Consider the following 24,904-nt stretch of genomic DNA (forward strand, 5'->3'; position numbering starts at 1 on the left):
TTTATACACAGTTAGTTGAAAATCATGTGGTATGCTGACCTGACCACAGCAATTCTGATGTGGTGATAGAAACATAGAAAATAGGTGCAGGAGTAGGCCATTCGGCCCTTCTAGCCTGCACCGCCATTCAATGAGTTCATGGCTGAACATGCAACTTCAGTACCCCATTCCTGCTTTCTCACCATACCCCTTGATTCCCCTAGTAGTAAGGACTTCATCTAACTCCTTTTTGAATATATTTAGTGAACTGGCCTCAACAACTTTCTGTGGTAGAGAATTCCACAGGTTCACCACTCTCTGGGTGAAGAAATTCCTCCTCATCTCGGTCCTAAATGGCTTACCCCTTATCCTTAGACTGTGTCCCCTGTTTCTGGACTTCCCCAACATTGGGAACATTCTTCCTGCATCTAACCTGTCTAACCCCATCAGAATTTTAAACGTTTCTATGAGGTCCCCTCTCATTCTTCTGAACTCCAGTGAATACAAGCCCAGTTGATCCAGTCTTTCTTGATAGGTCAGTCCCACCATCCCGTGAATCAGTCTGGTGAACCTTCGCTGCACTCCCTCAATAGCAAGAATGTCCTTCCTCAGGTTAGGAGACCAAAACTGTACACAATACTCCAGGTGTGGCCTCACCAAGGCCCTGTACAACTGTAGCAACACCTCCCTGCCCCTATACTCAAATCCCCTCGCTATGAAGGCCAACATGCCATTTGCTTTCTTAACCGCCTGCTGTACCTGCATGCCAACCTTCAATGACTGATGTACCATGACACCCAGGTCTCTTTGCACCTCCCCTTTTCCTAATCTGTCACCATTCAGATAATAGTCTGTTTCTCTGTTTTTAACCACCAAAGTGGATAACCTCACATTTATCCACATTATACTTCATCTGCCATGCATTTGCCCACTCACCTAACCTATCCAAGTCACTCTGCAGCCTCATAGCATCCTCCTCGCAGCTCACACTGCCACCCAACTTAGTGTCATCCGCAAATTTGGAGATACTACATTTAATCCCCTCGTCTAAATCATTAATGTACAGTGTAAACAGCTGGGGCCCCAGCACAGAACCTTGCGGTACCCCACTAGTCACTGCCTGCCATTCTGAAAAGTCCCCATTTACTCCTACTCTTTGCTTCCTGTCTGACAACCAGTTCTCAATCCATGTCAGCACACTACCCCTAATCCCATGTGCTTTAACTTTGCACATTAATCTCTTGTGTGGGACCTTGTCGAAAGCCTTCTGAAAGTCCAAATATACCACATCAACTGGTTCTCCCTTGTCCACTCTACTGGAAACATCCTCAAAAAATTCCAGAAGATCTGTCAAGCATGATTTCCCTTTCACAAATCCATGCTGACTTGGACCTATCATATCACCTCTTTCCAAATGCACTGCTATGACATCCTTAATAGTTGATTCCATCATTTTATCCACTACCGATGTCAGGCTGACCGGTCTATAATTCCCTGTTTTCTCTCTCCCTCCTTTTTTAAAAATGGGGTTACATTGGCTACCCTCCACTCTATAGGAACTGATCCAGAGTCAATGGAATGTTGGAAAATGACTGTCAATGCATCCACTATTTCCAAGGCCACTTCCTTAAGTACTCTGGGATGCAGTCCATCAGGCCCTGGGGATTTATCGGCCTTCAATCCCATCAGTTTCCCCAATACAATTTCCCGACTAATAAGGATTTCCCTCAGTTCCTCCTCCTTACTAGACCCTCCGACCCCTTTTATATCCGGAAGGTTGTTTGTGTCCTCCTCAGGTGAATACCGAACCAAAGTACTTGTTCAATTGGTCCGCCATTTCTTTGTTCCCCGTTATGACTTCCCCTGATTCTGACTGCAGGGGACCTACGTTTGTCTTTACTAACCTTTTTCTCTTTACATATCTATAGAAACTTTTGCAATCCGTCTTAATGTTCCCTGCAAGCTTCTTCTCATACTCCATTTTCCCTGCCCTAAATCAAACCCTTTGTCCTCCTCTGCTGAGTTCTAAATTTCTCCCAGTCCCCGGGTTCGCTGCTATTTCTGGCCAATTTGTATGCCACTTCCTTGGCTTTAATACTATTCCTGATTTCCCTTGATAGCCACGGTTGAGCCACCTTCCCTTTTTTATTTTTACGCCAGACAGGAATGTACAATTGTTGTAGTTCATCCATGCGGTCTCTAAATGTCTGCCATTGCCCATCCACAGTCAACCCCTTCAGTATCATTCGCCAATCCATCTCAGCCAATTCACGCCTCATACCTTCAAAGTTACACTTCTTTAAGTTCTTGACCATGGTCTCTGAATTAACTGTTTCATTCTCCATCCTAATGCAGAATTCCACCATATTATGGTCACTCTTCCCCAAGGGGCCTCGCACAACGAGATTGCTAATTAATCCTCTCTCATTACACAACACCCAGTCTAAGATGGCCTCCCCCCTAGTTGGTTCCTCGACATATTGGTCTAAAAAACCATCCCTTATGCACTCCAGGAAATCCTCCTCCACCGTATAGCTTCCAGTTTGGTTAACCCAATCGATGTGCATATTAAAGTCACCCATTATAACTGGGCGAACAATGTCTCATCCATTTTGATGAAGAGGCCAGACCTCAGCTCATCAACCCGATGGCGCCGACTTAACGTCATCAACCTGCTGAGGAGGCTAGACTTGACCTCATCAAGTCTGATGGGGAGATTAGGCTGATCACAATACCGTGTACCAGACAATGGCAAGACACTTAACCTCACCTCTTATCTCTTTTGGAGAATCTAGCTTGCCTTTTCCAGATGTGCTAGATCCTTCTATGTCTGAACTATGGGGTTTAAATACACACCAACCTGGCTAACTACCTTAATATACAGAATAACTGTGGTCACCCAAAATAAATGTGGTTAATACAAACGTATGGTTATGTTTCATGATTATATACATTGTGACATCTGTCCCTGCATCAACAGAGCACTCCCCCCCCCCCCCACGAGGGGCCTCCACCAGGAGAGCATGGGTCTCTCTCTGTCTCTCTCCTCCGCCAGGAGAGCACAGTCCTGGAGGGAGGGGCCTCAATGATTTTTCTTATGTCCTTAATACAGAAAACAACACCTGTACATTTTATTGAATACAACTTACTTTGAAGAGCTCTTTGAGATCGTAGAATTGCCCATGGATGTCCCCACACACCTGCAAGGAGGAAAAACCAACTTAGGATAAACACTTGCAAGCTGATTACTTCAGGAGATCTCCAAGAGCTTTTTCCTTGGAGATCCTGAAGAACTGAAACATTGATCTATTGCTCAAAAACAAACAAACATTCTAGAAAGAACCGGTCAACAGGAAGGAAACTATTTTCAGAAGACAACCTTTGAGATGGAGCAGCTCCACTGGAATAATTACAGAATCTACAAACATTGCATCACCTCCCAAATATTAGGAGCGGTCACGATCTGGTGGAGCTTGCTCAATTGCCTTAGGAAGTAGGGGAGGAAGTGAAGTCCTTCCGTAATCACATCCCCAGGCATCAACATTGCCAGCGATCGGTAAAGTAGTGCATGACCCGTCCTTTTAAAAAATTGTTCTTGGGTATGGACATCGCTCACAAGAGGGACATTTATTGCTCCAGGCGCCTTATAGTTCGTCATCCATTTTTCACACAAGCCTATCTAATATCAACAGGATTCAGGAGGGCATCTCGGCCCAATGTTGACCTCACCCAGTGTCTGCACACTTGCACTAGGGGATTGCTGGGTAGAGATCGGCAGTAGGAACCAGGGCCGATATCTTTCCTCCAGTCCAGTGGTGCAAAGTCCAATTGTAGCCCAAATTGAGCTAACACAGCACGGCCTGGGAATCAAACCTGGAACCCTGGTACACTGGTACACATGGCTTGGTTATACAAAGGCCTTCATCAACAGAAACACTAGGGGCGAGCTCCCCCAAAACACGTGGCACTGAATACTAAAATTACTACCGCTTCCTAACAGGCTAACACACAGTTCAAAGAAAAAGATAAAGAAAACCCCCCAGTTTGCCTCATCTGTAGCCCAAACACTGGATTAAAATCTCAGTTTCTTCAAAATACTTCCAAGATCCATGAATCTTGGATGATAGTTTAATGTTAAACAAGAGACAAATTGGTGAGAAGATTTGAAATACTTGGCTCGTCAACATGGACTGCTACAGAGCAATAGCTGAAACACTAAGGCGTGGAAATTCGGTCTTCTGCCACCCCTCTTAGCGCCCCAGAGGGCCGACAATGGCGGTGGAAATCAGTTGCGCCCAGGCAGCCAACGCTCGGTCGGGACATTTGGTGCTGGTATCAATGGGGCGCGGAGCAGTACCGCCCGGGAGAGGCGAGCCGGTGTGCAACGTCAATACCAGACATGCCCCAGCTCTGCTAGGTTTTCCTTTCTTGACAAAGTTAATCTTGTTACAACAGGACAATAATTTCAAGCAGAGGAACAAATCCCTGAACAACTTCCAGAAGAGCTTGTAAAACCTTCTACAGCTCCACAATGAACGCCCACAAAAACAGTTTGTACGAGTTCCAAGCTATTGTACCGAATGAAGTAAGTGAACTCACAGTGACCGGGGAATCTACTTGTTGAACGTTGCTCTCCTCAGCAAGAATCTCCCTGTTTGGAAATAAACGAGATTTGACAGATCACTCTTTTGCTATCACACTTGAACAGGTAATGACTTGGACTGTTAATCTAGCGTTACAGCACCACTGGTTTACATTGTGAATCTGGGATACAACACCTTGCTGAAAACACTAGAACATGATTGACATGATTGCTGTCCAGCGGCGCAGTGTAACCGCAGAAGAAATTAAATTAGGCTGCACAACACTTGAGGCTGAGAGGTGCTTTTTCAATGAAAGTTCTTTCTTTGAAACAGCAGCCTTTGTAGCATCTCTTGCCAAACTGCTGCAACAACCCATTGCCGTTTTAGTGCTAGGCTTCCTACTGAAGCAGTGGCTCGATGAAATGTGATCCAATGGTCAGTAGGAGTTTCTCCTCCCAGACACAGATGTCAGCCGTTAAGATCTTAGCGAACCCCCCACATTTCGTTAAAAAGGGAAGAGGCACTGTGCCTGCCTGCAAGGGGCATACTGTGGACATCTAGACGCGCGCAGCACCTCAACGCTAAACCCCAGCGCAGTCTGCTGCGTGAAAACATCGGGAAGTCTCTCCGCGGTTAGGAGAAGGAAAGACTTGTATTTATATAGCGCCTTTCAGGACCACCAGATGTTCCAAAGCGCTTTACAGCCAATGAGGTACTTTTTGAAGTGTAGTCTCGGTTGTAATGTAGGAAACGCAGGAGCAAATTTATGCACAGCAAGCTTCCACAATCAGCAATGTGATAATGACCAGATCATGTGTTTTAATATTGCTGATTGAGGAAGAAATATTGGCCAGGATACCAGGGAGAACTCCCCTGCTCTTCTTTGAAATAGTGCCATGCAATGGACCTTCTAGAAACATAGGCACAGGAGTAGGTCATTCAGCCCCTCGAGCCTGCTCCGCCATTCAATTAGATTATGGCTGATCTGATTCTCAACTCCATCTACCCACCTTGGCTCTGTAACCCTTAATATCCTTTCAAAAGCTTCTAAAATGCTGTATAGAAATGGTGCTGCTAAACTGTGCGTTCTAAACTATTTAAAAAACAGCTTCTTCTGCTCAAGCTCGAATACCGACTTTTTCCACTTGACGTTTCACATAACCTAGTGAAACAGCAAGGTGTTAAGTGGCAGCTAGCTAAACCTGTGGCTCTTTGTTTGAAGTGGCAGTACTGACAATACTGGATTTCCTGGTTAGTGAGTAGATCCTGAACATTGAAATGTACTGGGCAAACTGGAGCTTCCAGCACTTCAAATGTTGCATCATCCAGTGCGAGTGCTGCTGAGCTTAACTCTGGTCAACAGCAGATACAGAAACATGCTGATCCCACTGCACGTTACGCAAGCTCAGAGATATGTTTCAAATGGGGTGACAATGTTGGGGCTCTTGTCTACCAGACTAGGAGATAATTAGAACTAACAACAACTTTTATTTACACAGCACCTTTAATGTAGTAAAATGCCTCAAGGCGTTTCATACCGAGGGAGGGGCTCAGGCCCCCACCCGGGGGAGGAGGGGCCCAGGCAGCCACCTCCGGGCCGGGGGGGGGGGGGGGGGGCTCACTCTTTTTCCCCCCACCCAGGGGACCGGCTCACTCACTAACACACCGTACAACCAGGAACCTCCTTTCTTTTAACACCATTTGTTGTATTTGCAAAGTCAAGATCTTCTTGGCCTCAAGACGCAAAACCCAATCGATTTACACACTGGCCAAGTGGAATAATATGGCACCAATGGTTCCATTTATTTTGGTAAAACCACAGCAACCAAAAGAAAATCCAAGTGATTTACTAAAAATATACATATATATATTTTGGGCCAATCCAGCACTACAGTCTCCCCAGGTGTCTCCAAGCTGCCGACAGGACATTTTATTTTCAAATTCAGCTAGGTTTCCAGCTCCTGATTGTTATTCAATGACCCATGCTGGAAAGTGTGTGCCTATCAGATAAACAGCACTGAACCCGAGTCTTACGCCCAAACAGTTAAATAGCCTGCCAAAAACTCAAAATGGATCAAATATAGGTAGCGGCACTACAGGAAAGCGGGAACGAGAAACATCATGCGTGAGCGAGAGAAAGTAAGCAAGAATGAAGAGAGGAACAGGAGGAGGCCATTCAGCCCCACAGGCCTGCTCTGCCATCGAATTAGACCATAGCTAATCAGCAACTCCATTTACCCACCATGTCTCCACATCACTCAATGCCCTACAAAGTACTTCATTGGCTGTAAAGTGCTTTTGGACGTCCCGAGGACATGAAAGGCGCTATATAATTGCAAGTTCATTCTTTTGTACCCAGTATCCACAGCCTTTGGGAGGAGTGTTCCAGATTCCCACGCCCCTGTGTGTGAAGAAGTGCTCCCTAACTTCACTCCTGAATGGCTCAACTCTAATTTTAAGATTATGCCCCCTTGCTCCAGATTCCCCCATCAGAGGAAATCATTGCTCTGCATCTACCCTATCAAATCCTTCTATCATATTAAGCACCTCAATTTGATCACCCCTGAACTATCAAAATTCAAAGGCATACAAGTCAAGTTATGCAACCGGTTCTCAATTTAATCCTTTAATCCCTGGCACTATTCTGGTGAATCCCCTCCAAGGTCAATAGATCCTTCCTGTTTAAGACAGATTTACATGTCATCTGGTAACTTGGCTGAAGTTCTGTCAATAGGCACTATCTTACAGTGCGGTGCCCAAAACTGAACGCAGTACTCCAGATGGGTCCTGACCAGGGCTATGTACAAATGAAGCACATCTTCCTCCCCCATGTAATCCAACCCTCTCGAGATAAAGGTTTGATTGCTTTTTGTACCTGTACACTAGCTTCGTGAAGTGCACACAGGACACCTAAATCTCTTTGTTCCTCTACAGTTCATCAACAACTTGCATTTATATAGCACCTTTAACATAATAAAATGCCCCAAGGCGTTTCACATGAGCGTTATCAAATAAAAATTTGACACGGAGCCACATAAGGAGATATTAGGACAGGTGACCAAAAGCTTGGTCAGAGGTTGGTATTAAGGAGCATCTTGAAAGGAGGAGAGGTAGAGAGGCGGAGAGTGTTTTAGGGAGGGAAATGCAAGACTTGGGGCCTAGGCAGCTGAAGGTGCGGCCACCAATGATGGAGCAAAGATAATCAGGGTGAAGGAGCACAGCGATCTCTGAGGGTTGTAGGGCTGGAGGAGGTTACACAGATGAGAACTTTAAATTTGAGGTGTTGTCGAACTGGGAGCTAATGTAGGTCAGCGAGCAGAGAGGTAATGGCTAAACAGGACTTAGTGAGAGTTAGGTTACAGGCAGCAGAGTTTTGAATGAGCTCAAGTTTATGGAGGATTGAATGTGGGAGGTCGGCCAGGACAGCATTGGGATAATTAAAACCGGAGGTAACCAAGGCATGGATGAGGCTTTCAGCAGCCGATGAGCTGAGGCAGGGACGGTGACCGGTGATCGAACAGAGGTGGAGGTAGGCGGGCTTGGTGATGGAAAGGATATGGGGTCAGAAGCTAATCTCAGGGTTAAATAGAAGATAGAGGTTGCCAACAGTCTGGTTCAGCCTCAGATAGTGAGCAGGGAGAGGGAGAGAGTCTGTGGTGAGGGAACGCAGTTTGTGTCAGGAACCAAAGAAAATGGCTTCAATCTTCCCAATATTTAATTGGAGGAAATTGGTGCTCATCCAGTACTGGATGTCAGACAAGTAGCGTGACAAATTAGAGACAGAGGGGGTCGAGAGAGGTGATGCTGAGGTAGAGCTAGGCATCGCCAGCCTATAGGTGGAATCTGACATTGTATTTTCAGATGCTGCTGCTAAGGGGCAGCACATAGATGGGAAGTGGTGGGGGGGAGGGGGCAAGGATTGATCATTGGGGACTCCAGAGATAACAGAGTGGGAAGAGAAGCCATTGCAGGAGATTCTCTGGTTATGAATGGCTAGTTAAGAATGGAACCAAGCGAGGTCGGTCATTGGCGGTGGATGGAGTGGTTGGAGATCAGGAAGTAGTTTGTAAAGACTAGTTCCTAGTCTCTCCGAGAAAATATTCCAATCTGTCTTTCTCGGATCCAAAATGGCTGAGCTCACACTTCTCCACATTGACCGTGGGCTATTCACCACCTTTTTGCCCATTCACTGTGCCTCAAGAGCACGAGCGAACAGGAATGAGGGGCGCTGATTCAGGTTTCCTCCATTGGTTTTAGCAGGCACAACTTCAAGATCAGGTATTATTTCTGGAAGTTGAGAATCGTGGCAGAGTATTCTCGTTTGCTGGATGTGTCAGGGTGCACACCGCTGAATACAGCAGATTACCGATTAGTAGGTAGACGTAAACCATCCCAGGGCACCATTTGAAGACGAGCAGGGGAGTTTTTCCACCAGTGTCCTGGCCAATATCTATCCCTCAAACACCACCAAAAACAGATTATCTGGTCTTGATCTCATTGCTGTTTGTGGGAGCTTGCTGTGCGCATGTTGGCTGCTGCATTTCCTACATTACAACAGTAACTACACTTCAAAAGTACTTAATTGGCTGGAAAGCGCTTTGGGACATCCGGAGATCATGAAAGGGGTTATATAAATGCAAATCTTTCTTACTTTACCCATTATCAGGTACTGGGGTCACTTCAACTTTAAATATGCTAGGGGATAAAATGTCATTCTACGCTGCAAAGCAGGAGATCCACTGTTATAAATACAGACTTTCAGTTAAAATGCCAGCAGTTTGGCTCACTGTCACACCCAACACCTAGCTGTCTCATCTGTCTAGATGAAATATCAGCAGAGACAGCTAGCTATTAAGTACTATAAATATCCAGTGAGTACAGTAAATTATCTTTGAAGTTTAAAAGGCCTCATTTTTCTAAATAAAAGTTTGTGTATTTTTTACATACTTTAGAATTACTACAATGAGACATTCCTTATCAGTAGATTTTCCACTGAATCTACAAACTGTTGCTATAGAAACTGGCTTTTCTATCCACAGAATTGCAGAGGCCCTATAATCGCATTATACAATAGTGCAAACAGAATGCATAAAACACAGCAGATTGATCAGCCGACTGACTGAATTCCAGCCTGAAAGCAAAGCACTGCTGATGGGGCCAGAGTAACGCCACGAGGGGGAAAATGACAAGCTCTGGCCGTTTAGGCAGTTGGTATTTACAGGAATTGATTTGCACTCCCATTATGATGCTCTGCCCCGGGCCTGTGCCAGCAACACAGTGGTGCCTGAGGGTGACTGTTCTGCTGAATATCCCTCTGTGCAAAAAGCTGCACTCAACATGACCTTAATGGTGCATTCACTGTGTGCAGGGCACTATATTTAAAGTGGAGGTGAAAAAGTAGAGTGCGGGGCGGGGCAGGCGATCCCAGTGTTCACAGGTACGGGGCGGACGATCCCAGTGTTCACAGGTACGGGGCGGACATAGGGCGGGCGATCCCAGTGTTCACAGGTACAGTACAGGATGTTAATTGGCTATGTCAAATTTGTTATAAGTCTAAGAGGGTCTGCAACTTTGATTAACTATACAACTGAAGACTGTTCACAGGAGCAATCTAGGAATCAGATTGCTCATCCGCTTTGATGGCATGACCAACTCTCCTCCCTGTAGGTTTCGTTATAATGCTGCAGACATTGCACTCAGCTTTTTGTTTAGTTTTAAATCCAAATTCCTTCCATCCCTTTTTAACCCCTTCCTCTCCGTTGGATGCAGAATCTTGGGGGTCCCACGGTTGCTCATCATCATCATAGGCAGTCCCTCGGAATCGAAGAAGACTTGCTCCCACTCTTTAAAAATGAGCCCATAGGTGGCTGAACAATCCAATACGAGAGCCACAGTCCCTGTCACAGGTGGGACAGATAGTCGTTGAGGGAGGGGGTGGATGGGTGGGACTGGTTTGCTGCACGCTCCTTCCGCTGCCTTCCCTTGATTTCTGCATGATCTCCGCGATGAGACTCGAGGTGCTCAGCGCCCTCCCGGATGCACTTCCTCCACTTAGGGCAGTCTTTGGCTAGAGTATCCCAGGTGTCGCTCACCCAAGTAGCGACAGGCTCTTTAACTGTAGAAACCATCGCAGACTAAACTCATCCCATCCCCACCTGGCTTGCGCACATTTTCCTGCCACAGTCACTGAATAGCAGTCGAGAGCAGGAACCCAGCCGATTACACCCCCGACTGTAGCATGCTTCTCGACACCCTCAGCTCAGGTCAGCTACTACGGCACATACCAGGCATTGAACCCGAGACCTTGTGCATGATGTTTCTAGCTGCCTCTGGCAACCGGGCCAGAGAAGCAACCATGCTAAGTGCAGTGGAAATGTGGAATACGCTCCCCCAAAAAGCTGTTGAGGCTGGGGGTCAATCTAAAATTTCAAAACTGAGATCGATAGATTTGTGTTGGGCAAGAGTATTAAGGGTTACGGAATAGATGGAGTTAAAATACAGATCAGCCATGATCTTAGCGAATAGTGGAACAGGCTCGAGGGGCTGAATGGCCGACTCCTGTACCTATGCCCATTTAACCCAGTAAATGCTCCTCCATTCAGAACACTGGCAGGCTGTTAGCCAATCCCTCAGCACTGGGGCAGGTCCCTCTGCAAGAACTAACTGACCATAAACTGCAGGGTTAAAAAAATACAAACACATCCTTGCCTCCAAACTACATGCAAGGTTTCAGCACCATACCCTGCTGTCCTTCTCCAAGTTGGTTTCCAAGATTTGATAACCCACTTCAAACATACAGCTCTTTTAAACGTTTCAAACTCCCGCTAAAATATACATTCTTAATCCAACACCATACAGAAATATAAAATGTAACTGTGTACAAGTGACTCCCTCCCTGCCAGCCCTTCAGCAGATTAGACTCGGTTTAGTTCCATACCTGGCTTTGGCACACAGCACTTTCACCTCACTTTCTTTGATGAGCTCGCAACGCATTAGCTGCTCTATCTGATGGTCCAGGTCACTCGTGTCGGCCATGATCGCAGATGGAAATGAGGGGGGAGAGGGGGGAGGAGGTCTCCAACACAGCAAGAGGCTGAAACACAAAAACAGCTTGGTCAAGAGAAGAGATCCCTAGCCCCTAAAAAGACATTGGGATACAATCTCTATATGGTACAGATGGGATCATTCAAACACCGAATGAAGAGAACACAAAGAAATCAGCAGATCGTGTGCTGAATATCTGAAGTTGCACCCATCACTCCGAGCATGCAGCGGTATCAGAGTTACACGGACTATACAAAGGGCTAACACCATATCAACAGTAGGAAATGCGCTAAACTTTTAGGAAGCATAAACATAGAAACATAGAAACATAGAAACATAGAAACATAGAAACATAGAAACATAGAAAATAGGTGCAGGAGTAGGCCATTCGGCCCTTCGAGCCTGCACCGCCATTCAATGAGTTCATGGCTGAACATGCAACTTCAGTACCCCATTCCTGCTTTCTCGCCATACCCCTTGATCCCCCTAGTAGTAAGAACTACATCTAACTCCCTCCTGAATATATTTAGTGAATTGGCCTCAACAACTTTCTGTGGTAGAGAATTCCACAGGTTCACCACTTTCTGGGTGAAGAAGTTTCTCCTCATCTCAGTCCTAAATGGCTTACCCCTTATCGTTAGACTGTGACCCCTGGTTCTGGACTTCCCCAACATTGGGAACATTCTTCCTGCATCTAACCTGTCTAAACCAAGGAGAATGTTAGTGAACACTTGAAAAGGGCCCTGGACAGTCAACAGAGATCTCACATGTACGCTGACGGCACCCAACTCTATCTCACCACTATCTCTCTCGAACCCTCCTAAATTGTCAGACTGTTTGTCCAATATCCAGTACTGGATGAGCAGAAATTTCCTCCAACTAAATATTGGGAAGACCGAAGCCATCGTCTTTGGTCGCTGCCACCAACTCCAGCTCTCTCTGACATCTGTCTAAAGCTGAACCAGATTGTTCGCAACCTTGGGTGTCAACCTTGGGTTCCAACTACATATCTGCACCATCACTAAGACCACCTATTTCCACCTCCGTAACATCGCCCGACTCCATCCCTGCCTCAGCTCGCCTTCTGCTGAAACCCTCACCCATGCCTTTTCTACCTCTAGACTTGACTTTTCCAACACATTCCTGGTCAGCCTCCCACGCTTCACTGTCTGTAAACTTGAGGTCATCCAAAACTCAGCAGCCCGTGTCCTAACTTGCACCAAGTCCCGCTCACCCATCACCCCTGTGCTCACTGACCTACATTGGCTCACGCTTCAATTTTTAAATTCTCATCCTTGTTTTCAAATCCCTCCATGGCCTCACCCCCTCCCTATCTCAAATCTCCTCCAGCCCCACAACCCTTCCAAGATCTCTGCGCGCCTCTTGTTCTGGTCTCTTGAGCATCCACGATTTTAAATCGCTCCATCATTGGCGGCCATGCCTTCAGCTGCCTAGTTCCTCCCTAAACCTCTCCGCTTCTCTTTCCTCCTTAAAGACACTCCTTCAAACCTACCTCTTTGATCAAGCTTTTGGTCACTTACCCTAATTTCTCCTTATGTGGCTCGGTGTCAAATTTTGTTTAACACACCTGTGAAGCGTCTTGGGACGTTTTACTACATTAAAAGGCGCTATACAAATGCAAGTTGTTGTTATGTGAAAAATAAGTCACTTCTGACAAATCAATTTCTTTAAGAAAATGACCGAGTGTGTTGACAAAGTGAATGCGATTCAGACTTTTAAAGCATTTCATAAAGTGTTACATTAGGGACTCAGTGCAAAGACTGAGGCCCAATGGTATTAAAGGTAAAGGGATTGCAATGGTACAGAATGGGGTAACTGGATGCATTTCAGACTGGCAAGATGTAGCCAGTGGGGTGCCCTGGGGATATGGGACCCGCTACTCTCTACAGACACAAATGATTTGGACTTTCATCAAAACCTGCTCGTGAAACAAAATGAGGAGATATGGCAAGCTGTGACAGAGAATGCAGGAGCCTACAGAAGATCAGATAGGTTGGAAGAGTGGGCAGATAAGGTGGCAAATGCAGTTCAAGGGAATACATGAGGTACATTGAGAAAAACACAACTGAACTCACCCTGACTTTTTCCAATGGAGTGGAGGGAAAGCCATTTCAAGATTAAATTACAGGTGGTCAAACCTATTCGAAAGGTCAAATGGGATTGAGTTTTAAATGTAGGGGAAGTGCGTAGATAGCAAGGAATTGGTGTTGAAAATATACAAGGCATTGCTTCGGCGGCAGTCGGGAGCAGCGTCGGAGGTGCGTGGAGAGGCCTATAAAAGGCACAGCAGGGAGTCCGGGGCCCAGCGTCGGCGGTCCGTTAGTTAGCCTATAAAAGGCGTACTGTGCAGCTACAGGGAGAAGGCAAAAAAGAAGTAGAAAGAAACAGAAAGGTGACGTCACAGCCAAGGGGGTAAGTGATTGGCTGGTGATTGGCGAGTAGTTTTTCTTTTTTCTCTTCGATAACAGTGAGTAAACTTTAGAATTGTTGTTGCTTATCTAAGGGTTAAGTCATGGCAGGACAGCTCGGTCACGTGTTATGCTCCTCCTGTACCATGTGGGAACTCAGGGACGACACCAGGACGTTGTGGAGTTGGAGCTGAGGGTGGATTCACTCTGGAGCATCCACGATGCTGAGAATGACGTGAGTAGCACGTGTAGCGAGTTGGTCGTACCGCAGGGAAAGGGTCCACAGCCAGATAGGGAATGGAAGACCAGCAGGAAGAGCAGTGCAAGGAAGGTAGTGCAGGGGTCCCCTGTGGTCATCCCCCTGCAAAACAGATACACTGCTTTGGATACTGTTGGGGGGGGATGACTCATCAGGGGAGGGCAGCAGCAGCCAAGTTCATGGCACCATGGCTGGCTCTGTTGCACAGGAGGGCAGGAAAAAGAGTGCGAGAGCGATAGTGACAGGGGATTCAATTGTAAGGGGAATAGATAGGCGTTTCTGCGGCCGCAACCGAGACTCCAGGATGGTATGTTGCCTCCCTGGTGCAAGGGTCAAGGATGTCTCGGAGCGGGTGCAGGATATTCAAAAAAGGGAGGGAGAACAGCCAGTTGCCGTGGTGCACATTGGTAAAAAAAGGGATGAGGTCCTACGAAACGAATTTAAGGAGCTAGGAGCTAAATTAAAAAGTAGGACCTCGGGATTGCAACCAGTGCCACGTGCTAGTCAGAGTAGGAATCGCAGGGTAGCGCAGATGAATACGTGGCTTGAGCAGTGGTGCAGCAGGGAGGGATTCAAATTCCTGGGACATTGGAACCGGTTCTGGGGAAGGTGGGACCAGTACAAACCGGACGGTCTGCACCTGGGCAGGACCGGAACCAATGTCCTAGGGGGAGTGTTTGCTCGTGCTGTTGGGGAGGAGTTAAACTAATAGAGCAGAGGGATGGGAACCAATGCAGGGAGACAGAGGGAAACAAAAAGGAGACAAAAGCAAAAGACAGAAAGGAGATGAGGAAAAGTGGAGGGCAGAGAAACCCAAGGCAAAAAACAAAAAGGGCCACTGTACAGCAAAATTCTAAAAGGACAAAGGGTGTTAAAAAAACAAGCCTGAAGGCTTTGTGTCTTAATGCAAGGAGTATCCGTAATAAAGTGGATCAATTAACTGTGCAAATAGATGTTAACAAATAAAGGTGCAGCAGTTATAATGGGTGACTTTAATATGCACATAGATTGGGCTAACCAAACTGGAAGCAATACGGTGGAGGAGGATTTCCTGGAGTGCATAAGGGATGGTTTTCTAGACTAATATGTCGAGGAACCAACTAGGGGGGAGGCCATCTTAAACTGGGTGTTGTGTAATGAGAGAGGATTAATTAGCAATCTCGTTGTGCGAGGCCCCTTGGGGAAGAGTGACCATAATATGGTGGAATTCTGCATTAGGATGGAGACTGAAACAGTTAATTCAGAGACCATGGTCCAGAACTTAAAGAAGGCTAACTTTGAAGGTATGAGGCGTGAATTGGCAAGGATAGATTGGCGAATGATACTTAAGGGGTTGACTGTGGATGGGCAATGGCAGACATTTAGAGACCGCATGGATGAACTACAACAATTGTACATTCCTGTCTGGCGTAAAAATAAAAAAGGGAAGGTGGCTCAACCGTGGCTATCAAGGGAAATCAGGGATAGTATTAAAGCCAAGGAAGTGGCATACAAATTGGCCAGAAATAGCAGCGAACCCAGGGACTGGGAGAAATTTAGAACTCATCAGAGGAGGACAAAGGGTTTGATTAGGGCAGGGAAAATGGAGTACGAGAAGCAGCTTGCAGGGAACATTAAGACTGATTGCAAAAGTTTCTATAGATATGTAAAGAGAAAAAGGTTAGTAAAGACAAACGTAGGTCCCCTGCAGTCAGAATCAGGGGAAGTCATAACGGTGAACAAAGAAAAGGCGGACCAATTGAACAAGTACTTTGGTTCGGTATTCACTAAGGAGGCCACAAACAACCTTCCGGATATAAAAGGGGTCAGAGGGTCTAGTAAGGAGGAGGAACTGAGGGAAATCCTTATTAGTCGGGAAATTGTGTTGGGGAAATTGATGGGATTGAAGGCCGATAAATCCCCAGGGCCTGCTGGACTGCATCCCATAGTACTTAAGGAGGTGGCCTTGGAAATAGCGGATGCATTGACAGTCATTTTCCAACATTCCATTGACTCTGGATCAGTTCCCATCGAGTGGAGGGTAGCCAATGTAACCCCACTTTTTAAAAAAGGAGGGAGAGAAAACAGGGAATTATAGACCGGTCAGCCCGACATCGGTAGTGGGTAAAATGATGGAATCAATTATTAAGGATGTCCATAGCAGCGCATTTGGAAAGAGGTGACATGATAGGTCCAAGTCAGCATGGATTTGTGAAAGGGAAATCATGCTTGACAAATCTTCTGGAATTTTTTGAGGATGTTTCCAGTAGAGTGGACAAGGGAGAACCAGTTGATGTGGTATATTTGGACTTTCAGAAGGCTTTCGACAAGGTCCCACACAAGAGATTAATGTGCAAAGTTAAAGCACATGGGATTGGGGGTAGTGTGCTGACATGGATTGAGCACTGGTTGTCAGACAGGAAGCAAAGAGTAGGAGTAAATGGGGACTTTTCAGAATGGCAGGCAGTGACTAGTGGGGTACCGCAAGGTTCTGTGCTGGGGCCCCAGCTGTTTACACTGTACATTAATGATTTAGACGAGGGGATTAAATGTAGTATCTCCAAATTTGCGGATGACACTAAGTTGGGTGGCAGTGTGAGCTGCGAGGAGGATGCTATGAGGCTGCAGAGCGACTTGGATAGGTTAGGTGAGTGGGCAAATGCATGGCAGATGAAGTATAATGTGGATAAATGTGAGGTTATCCACTTTGGTGGTAAAAACAGAGAGACAGACTATTATCTGAATGGTGACAGATTAGGAAAAGGGGAGGTTCAAAGAGACCTGGGTGTCATGGTACATCAGTCATTGAAGGTTGGCATGCAGGTACAGCAGGCGGTTAAGAAAGCAAATGGCATGTTGGCCTTCATAGCGAGGGGATTTGAGTACAGGGGCAGGGAGGTGTTGCTACAGTTGTACAGGGCCTTGGTGAGGCCACACCTGGAGTATTGTGTACAGTTTTGGTCTCCTAACCTGAGGAAGGACATTCTTGCTATTGAGGGAGTGCAGCGAAGGTTCACCAGACTGATTTCCGGGATGGCGGGACTGACCTATCAAGAAAGACTGGATCAACTGGGCTTGTATTCACTGGAGTTCAGAAGAATGAGAGGGGAGCTCATAGAAACGTTTAAAATTCTGACGGGTTTAGACAGGTTAGATGCAGGAAGAATGTTCCCAATGTTGGGGAAGTCCAGAACCAGGGGACACAGTCTAAGGATAAGGGGTAAGCCATTTAGGACCGAGATGAGGAGAAACTTCTTCACCCAGAGAGTGGTGAACCTGTGGAATTCTCTAACACAGAAAATTGTTGAGGCCAATTCACTAAATATATTCAAAAAGGAGTTAGATGAAGTCCTTACTACTAGGGGGATCAAGGGGTATGGCGAGAAAGCAGGAATGGGGTACTGAAGTTGCATGTTCAGCAATGAACTCATTGAATGGTGGTGCAGGCTAGAAGGGCCGAATGGCCTGCTCCTGCACCTATTTTCTATGTTTCTATGACAGGAGCTGGAGAGCTGAGAACTTTTGGACATCCCAATATAGAACGGATATTGAAGTCATGGAAAAGGTGCACTGCAACAACAACTTGTATTTATATAGTGCCTTTAATGTAGTAAAACATCCCAAGGCACTTCACAGGAGCATTACAAGACAAAAAATTGACACTGAGCCACACAAGGAGAAAGTAGGGCAGATGCTTGGTCAAAGAGGTCGGTATTAGGGAGCATCTTAAAGGAAGAAAGAGAGGTATAGGCATGGAATTCCAGAGCTTGGGGCCTAAGCAGCTGAAGGCACGGCCACCAAAGTTTGAGCGATTATAATCAGGGATGCTCAAGAGGGCAGAATTAGAGGAGCAAGATATCTCGGGGGGGTGGGGGGAGGGGAGGAGTTGGCTGTGGGGCTGGAGGAGATTACAGAGATTGTGAGGGGCGAGGCCATGAAGGGATTTGAAAACAAGGACAAGAGTTTTGAAACCGGGAGCCAATGTAGGTCAGCGAGCACAGGGGTGATGAGTGAATGGGACTTGGTGCGAGTTAGGACACGGGTTTTGGATGATCTTAAGCTTACGTAGGACAGAACTTTGAATAGTCAAGTCTAGAGGTGACAAGGGCTTCAGCAGCAGGTGAGCTGAGGCAAGGGCGGAGACAGGCGAGATTACAGAGGGGGAAATAGGCGGTCTTAGTTATGCTGCGGATATGTGGTCGGAAGCTCATTTCAGGGTCAAATATGGCACCAAGGTTGCAAACAGTCTGGTTCAGCATCAGGCAGATTTTAGGGAGAGGGATGGAGTAGTGTGTACGGAACGCAGTTTGTGGCAGGGACCGAAACAACGGCTTCAGTCTTCCCAATATTTAACTGGAGATAATTTCTGCTCATTTAGAACTGCATGTATTTACCAGTATGATACCAAGAATGAGACCATAACTGAAACACTAGAGCTGTATTTACTGGGCACAGAGAAGGTTAAGATGAATTGAATAGCAGTGTTCAAAGTTTGAAAAGAATGGAGAAGATGAAGGATGAAAGATTTGAACTGGTCAGTGAATCCATGACAAGGGACAGAAACTTAGATTGCTATTAAAAACATTAAGGGGCAAAGTTAAGAATTTCTTTTCAAGCAAAGGGATAGAAAAATTCAGAATGCATTGTCAACAGGGTTATTGAAGATGAGTTAATGATGGTATTTGATAGAAGATATATTCAAGTAAAACTATTAAAGGGTATACGACAGGAAAGTGTGATTAGAGTAGATAATGGAACAACCACAATGTGCTGGAAGTTCAGACTCGATTTGCATTGGTGATCCTCGCCCAAAAGTGAAAACCCAAAGAGAACTTTGTTCAACATCTGGCACTACAGGTGGAAACCCTGGCTTGTTGGCAGTGCTTCTTCCAATACCGGTCTGATCACACTGCAGTATCAGAACATACAGCCTCCAGCCCATCTCCCGCAGCACACCTGAACATTGGGAGACGAGAGTCGGGCTGCAAACAGGGGAGTCGGTTTGACACCCCCAAAATGCTCAGGATTTCACTCCGACTGAAGTGTGCCAAGAAGTCACTGATGATTAGATTGTAGATATACTGCCAGTTCTGCAATTTGTTGAGTGAAAAAACAGTATAACTGCAGCCTCCAATTCAATGCCAAAAACTAAATAGGACTCTTTACCGTAAAACATCATAATCTTCTCCCCCCAAACCCCTGTACTGGAGGATGGAGGAGAAATGATTCCCGACATTGCTGTACACTGACGTGTATCCTCCCAGGCATAACCCCTGCTTGGCAACCCCAACTAGTCATTGCCCCTTGTTGGGCTGATTCATCAGAGCTCAAGCAATCGGACCCAAGCCCTTTCTTCATTGAACCTCGCTTTCCCCGGCCCCGACTAACCCCTGCCACTATTGGCTCTCTGACTCCAATTCAGAAGCTCAATGTTAACGGGTCAAATTTGCTGACGAATCGCCAATGACAGCTAAAGTCCAATGGCATGAGCACATTGAAATATGTCAGGGAACAGAAGAGTCATCATCATCATAGGCGGTCCCTCGAAACAAGGAGTGGCAGATTACTATTTCACCAAGGAACGTTGACCAAATGCACTCCAGACTCAGCACTCAACAGAGTGTCCGAAACACTTGGAAACCATCGTCCTTACAACAACAACTTGCATTTATATTGCTTTCACGTCGTACAACATCCCAAAGTGCTTCACAGGAGTGTTAACAAAATTTGACACTGCGCCACATAAGGAGGTATTAGAACAGGTGACCGTAACTTTGGTCAAAGAGGTAGGTTTTAAGGAGAAACTTAAAGGAGGAGAGAGGTGGAGAGATTTAGGGAGGGAACTCCAGAGCTTGGGGCCCAGGCAGCTGAAGGCACGGCCGCCAGTGGTGGAGTGATGAAAATCAGGGATGCTCAAGAGGTCAGAATTGGAGAAGCGCCGAGATCTTGGTGGGTTGGAGGGCTGGAGGAGGTTACAGAGATAGGGAGAGGTATAGGGGCTGGAGGAGGTTACAGAGAAAGGGAGGGGTGCAGGGGCTGGAGGAGGTTACAGAAATAAGGAGCATTGTGGGGCTGGAGGAGGTTACAGAAATAGAGAGGGGTGTCGGGCTGGAGGAGGTTACAGAAATTGGGAGGGGTGTAAGGGCTGGAGAAGGTTACAGAAATAGGGAGGATTGTAGGGCTGGAGGAGGTTACAGAAATAGGGAGGGGTGTCGGGCTGGAGGAGGTTACAGAAATTGGGAGGGGTGTAAGGGCTGGAGGAGGTTACAGAAATAGGGAGGATTGTAGGGCTGGAGGAGGTTACAGAGATAGAGAAGGGTGAGGCCATGGAGGAATTTGAAAACAAGGATGAGAATTTTTAAATGAGGCGATGCCAGACCAGGAGCCAATATAGGTCAGTGAGCACAGGGGAAGATAGATAAACAGCACTTGGTGCGAGTTAGGATACAGGCAGCAGAGTTTTGGATGAGCTCAAGTTTACGAAGGGTGGAACATGAGAGGTCGGCCAGGAGTGCATTGGAATAGTCAAGTCTAGAGGTAACAAAGGAATGGTGAGGGTTTCAGCAACAGATGAGCTGAGGCAGGAGTGGAGACAGGCGATGTTACCAAGGTAGAGGTCAGCAGTCTTAGCGACAGAGAGCATATGGTGTCTGAAACTCAGCCCAGGGTCCAATAGGATGCCAAGGTTGCAAAGAGACTGGTTCAGCCTCAGACATTGGCAGGAAGGGGGACCCCAAATCAAACCACCCACCTGATATGGAGTACACTCTATCTCCCTGTAGGACACATCCCACTTACCCAAGTCCAATAAGCTTGCGTACAGATTGGCACAACCAAGGAACTTGGGACCCCAAGAAAGGTATGTGGAGTTCGGCCAGCTAAATCCAAACCACTTACAGGGACAATGATGGGTTTTCCCACTGTTTGCCCAGCCAGGACACCACCAACAACAATTTGCACTTACATAGCACATTAATAGAAAGAACATTCTCATTTCACAGGCAGGCATAAAAGCAAATAGCCCAGAAGGGAGAGGCTAGGTGGGGTGACCAAAGGTTTGCTCCAGGAGATGGGTTTTGAGAAGGTTTTTGAAGGAGAAGAGCGAGGTGGAGATATTTTTGCAGTGAGTTCGAAGAGTGGTAATTAGTATGGAAAAGAGGGTGGGGAAGAGAGGTACAAAAGATCAGGGGGAAAAGGAGCAGGGTGGTGTGAGGATGAGGGAAGATGAGAATGAGGATTTGAAATAGTTGAGGATAGGGAAACAATGAAGGCACCATGGCTCCATATCCCTCAATACCCTTGTCTGGCAAATTTGAGATGATTAATTGAGCTAAAATCTACTGCTTTTTGCAGGACAGAGTTCCACACTTCTATCACCCATTGCATGAAACTTCTCTCCAGGATGGCCTGGCTCTGATTTTAAGGTTATGTCCCTTTTTCCTAGACTCCCCCACCAGCGGAAAAAGTTTCTATCTAGCCCATCAATTCCTTTCAAAATCCTAATCACCCCTTAACCTTCTATATTCCAGGGAATACAAGCCTAGTTTATGTAATCTCTCCTCATAATCTAACCCTTGGAACCCTGGTAACACTCTGGTGAATTTGCACGGCACTCCTTCCAAAGCCAATATATTCTTTCTAAGATACTCAGTGCTCGAGATGTGGCCTAACCAGGGCTTTGTATAGCAGTAGAAAAACTTCCTCCCCATTATATTCTAGCCCTCTAGTTATAAAGACTAACATTCCATCAGTTTTTTTGATTATCTTAGTACCTTACTACTACATTTCAATAATCAGTGTACATGGACACCTAAATCTCTTGGTCCTCCACTGTTCCTATATTTTCACCATTTAAAAAATACTTGGATCTATCCTTTTTTGGTCCAAAATGGAAGACCTTACATTTACCAGCGCTGAAATCCATCCGTCAGTTTTGCCTACTCACTGAATCTATCAATGTCTCTTTCCATTTTATGCTCCCGTCTACACTACTATACAGTACCACCAATCTTTGTGCCATCGGCAAGTTTGGATATATAGCTCTTTCTTGTGCTATCTACGACATTAATAAGTATAGTGACTAGCTGAGGCCGCAGCATAGATCCTCGAGACACCATTATAGTCACTTCCTTCCAAATTGAGTAAATAGCCCTACTCTCCGACTTCTAACACCCAACCAATTTGCAAACCAGGTCAATAATTTGCTTTCAATTCCATCAACTTTAATTTTAGATAAACAGTTTCTTTTGTGGAACCTCAACAAATGTCTTCTGAAAGTCCATAGAAGCTACACAAGAAATAGCAGTCGGAGTAAGTAATTCGGCCCCTCGAGCCTGCTCCGCCATTCAATGAGATCATGGCTGATCTTCTACCTCAACTGCACCTTCCCGTGCTATCCCTATAGCCATTGATTCCCTTAGTGCCCAAAAATCTATCGATCTCTGTCTTGTACATACTCAACGACTGAGCTTCCACTGCCCTCTGGGGTAGAGAATTCCAAAGACTCAACACACTGAGTGAAGAAGTTTCTCCTCATCTCAGTCTTAAATGGCCAACCCCCTTATTCTGAGACTGTGACCCCTGGTTCTAGACTCTCCAGCCAGGGGAAACATCCTCCCTTCATCTACCCTGTCAGCCTTGTAAGATTATATGTTTCAATGAGATCACCACTCATTCTTCGAAATTCTAGGGAACATAGGCGTAGTCTCCTCAATCTCTCCTCATAGAACACTCCCCCTATCCCAGGAATCAGTCTGGTGAACCTTCGTTGCATTCTCTCAATGGCAAGTATATCCTTCCTTAGGTAACGAGACCAAAACTGTACATAGTACTCCAGGTGTGGTCTCACCATGGTCCTATATAATTGCAGGAATACTTCTTCACTCTTATACTCCAATCCATTTTGTATTAAAGCCGAACATACCATTTGCTTTCCTAATTACTTGCTGTACCTGCATGTTAACTTTCAGTGATTTGTGTACAAGGACACCCAGGTCCCTCTGAATACCAACATTTCCCAATCTCTCACCATTTAAAAAAATATTCTGCTTTTCTATTTTTCCTACCAAAGTGGATAAGTTCACATTTCTCCACATTATATTCCATCTACCAGGTTCTTGCCCACTTGCTTAACCTGTCGATATACCCTTGCAGCCTCTTTGCATCCTCTTCAAAACATACTTCCCACCTCGCTTTGTATCATCAGCAAACTTGGATACATTATCAGTCCCCTCATCCAAATCATTGATATAGATTGTAAATAGCCGAGGAAGCAACACTGATCCTTGCGGTACACCACTGGTTACAGCCTGCCGATCTGAAAATAAGCCACTTATTCCTACTCTGTTGTCTGTCTGTTAACCAAACCTCAATCCATACTAATGTATTACCCCCATCCCCCATGAGCCCTAATTTCAAACTAGTACTCACACATTCTCCCCCTGGGTATTTACCCCCCTCACACATCCTCCTCCTGGGTATTTACCTCCCTCACACTCCTTCCCCCTGGGTATTTACCCCTCACACCCACTCGCCCCAGGTATTTACCCCCCTCGTCCCAGGTATTTACCCCTCCGGGTATTTACCCCTCACAGCCCCTCGCCCCGGGTATTTACCCCTCACAGCCCCTCGCCCCGGGTATTTACCCCTCACAGCCCCTCGCCCCAGGTATTTACCCCTCACAGCCCCTCGCCCCAGGTATTTACCCCCCTCGCCCCAGGTATTTACCCCTCACACCCCCTCACCCCGGGTATTTACCCCTCACACCCCATCCCCCGGATATTTACCCCTCACCCCAGGTATTTACCCCTCACCCCAGGTATTTACCCCTGCGGGTATTTACCCCTCACCCCGGGTATTTACCCCTCACAGCCCCTCGCCCCAGGTATTTACCCCTGCGGGTATTTACTCCTCACACCCCATCCTCCTGATATTTACCCCTCACATCCCCTCGCCCCAGCTATTTACCCCTCACCCCAGGTATTTACCCCTGCGGGTATTTACCCCTCACACCCCTTTGCCCCGGGTATTTACCCCTCCGCGCCGGGTATTTACCCCTCACGCACTCCATTACCCCGCCGATTGGCAGATCCCGAGTGCGGACATAGTTCCGCTCAAATGGGGTGTTGACGGGGAAAACTGCCGGGAGCCGCGGGGCCCGAGCCCACCGGCCCCTCAGGGGGCCCGGAGCCCAGGACCCGCGGCTGGCGGCGGGGTGAGGGTGAGGGTGAGGGTGAGGGCACGGATTGTACCTGATCGGCCCTGGGTGCCGCGGGAACTGGCAGCCGGCGGTTCACAACTCAGCCGCGGCCTACAGGCGGAACAGCGCGTGCGCGGACCCCCTCGGAGCATGCCGGGAGATGTAGTGCTGTGTTACCATGGCACCCGGTTATGAATAGGACCAGCCCGCGGTTAAAGGGCCCGCGACCCCAGCGACAGCCCAGAGATAAAGTGACCGCTACCCCGAGGGACAACATGGAGTTAAAGGGTCCGCGACGCCAGGGACAGCCCCGGAGTTAAAGGGACCATGACCCCAGGGACCAGTCTGGAGTTAAAGGGCCCGCGACCCCAGGGTCAGCCCGCAGTCAAAGCGCCCGCGAAACCCAGGGCCAGCCCGCGGTTAAAGGGCCCAC

The 24,904-nt window shown here is 46.8% G+C and overlaps 1 protein-coding gene across 1 annotated transcript in view; it reads right to left on the reverse strand.

Annotated features, from left to right (window-relative positions):
• The window catches only part of LOC139268804 (serine/threonine-protein phosphatase 4 catalytic subunit-like), a 47,115-nt gene extending 22,485 nt beyond the window's left edge, over positions 1 to 24,630 (reverse strand). Inside the window, exons 1-4 of the mRNA XM_070887518.1 lie at positions 24,524 to 24,630; positions 11,500 to 11,655; positions 4,579 to 4,630; positions 3,129 to 3,179 (exon numbers count right to left, since the gene is read on the reverse strand). Of these exons, the coding sequence (XP_070743619.1) occupies positions 3,129 to 3,179; positions 4,579 to 4,630; positions 11,500 to 11,597 (201 nt within the window). The 5' untranslated portion in view covers positions 11,598 to 11,655; positions 24,524 to 24,630. The remainder of the gene's footprint in view (positions 1 to 3,128; positions 3,180 to 4,578; positions 4,631 to 11,499; positions 11,656 to 24,523) is intronic.
• Positions 24,631 to 24,904: the final 274 nt, after the last annotated feature.

This window comes from Pristiophorus japonicus, chromosome 8, assembly GCF_044704955.1.
Source record: "Pristiophorus japonicus isolate sPriJap1 chromosome 8, sPriJap1.hap1, whole genome shotgun sequence".
Lineage (NCBI taxonomy): Eukaryota > Metazoa > Chordata > Chondrichthyes > Pristiophoridae > Pristiophorus > Pristiophorus japonicus.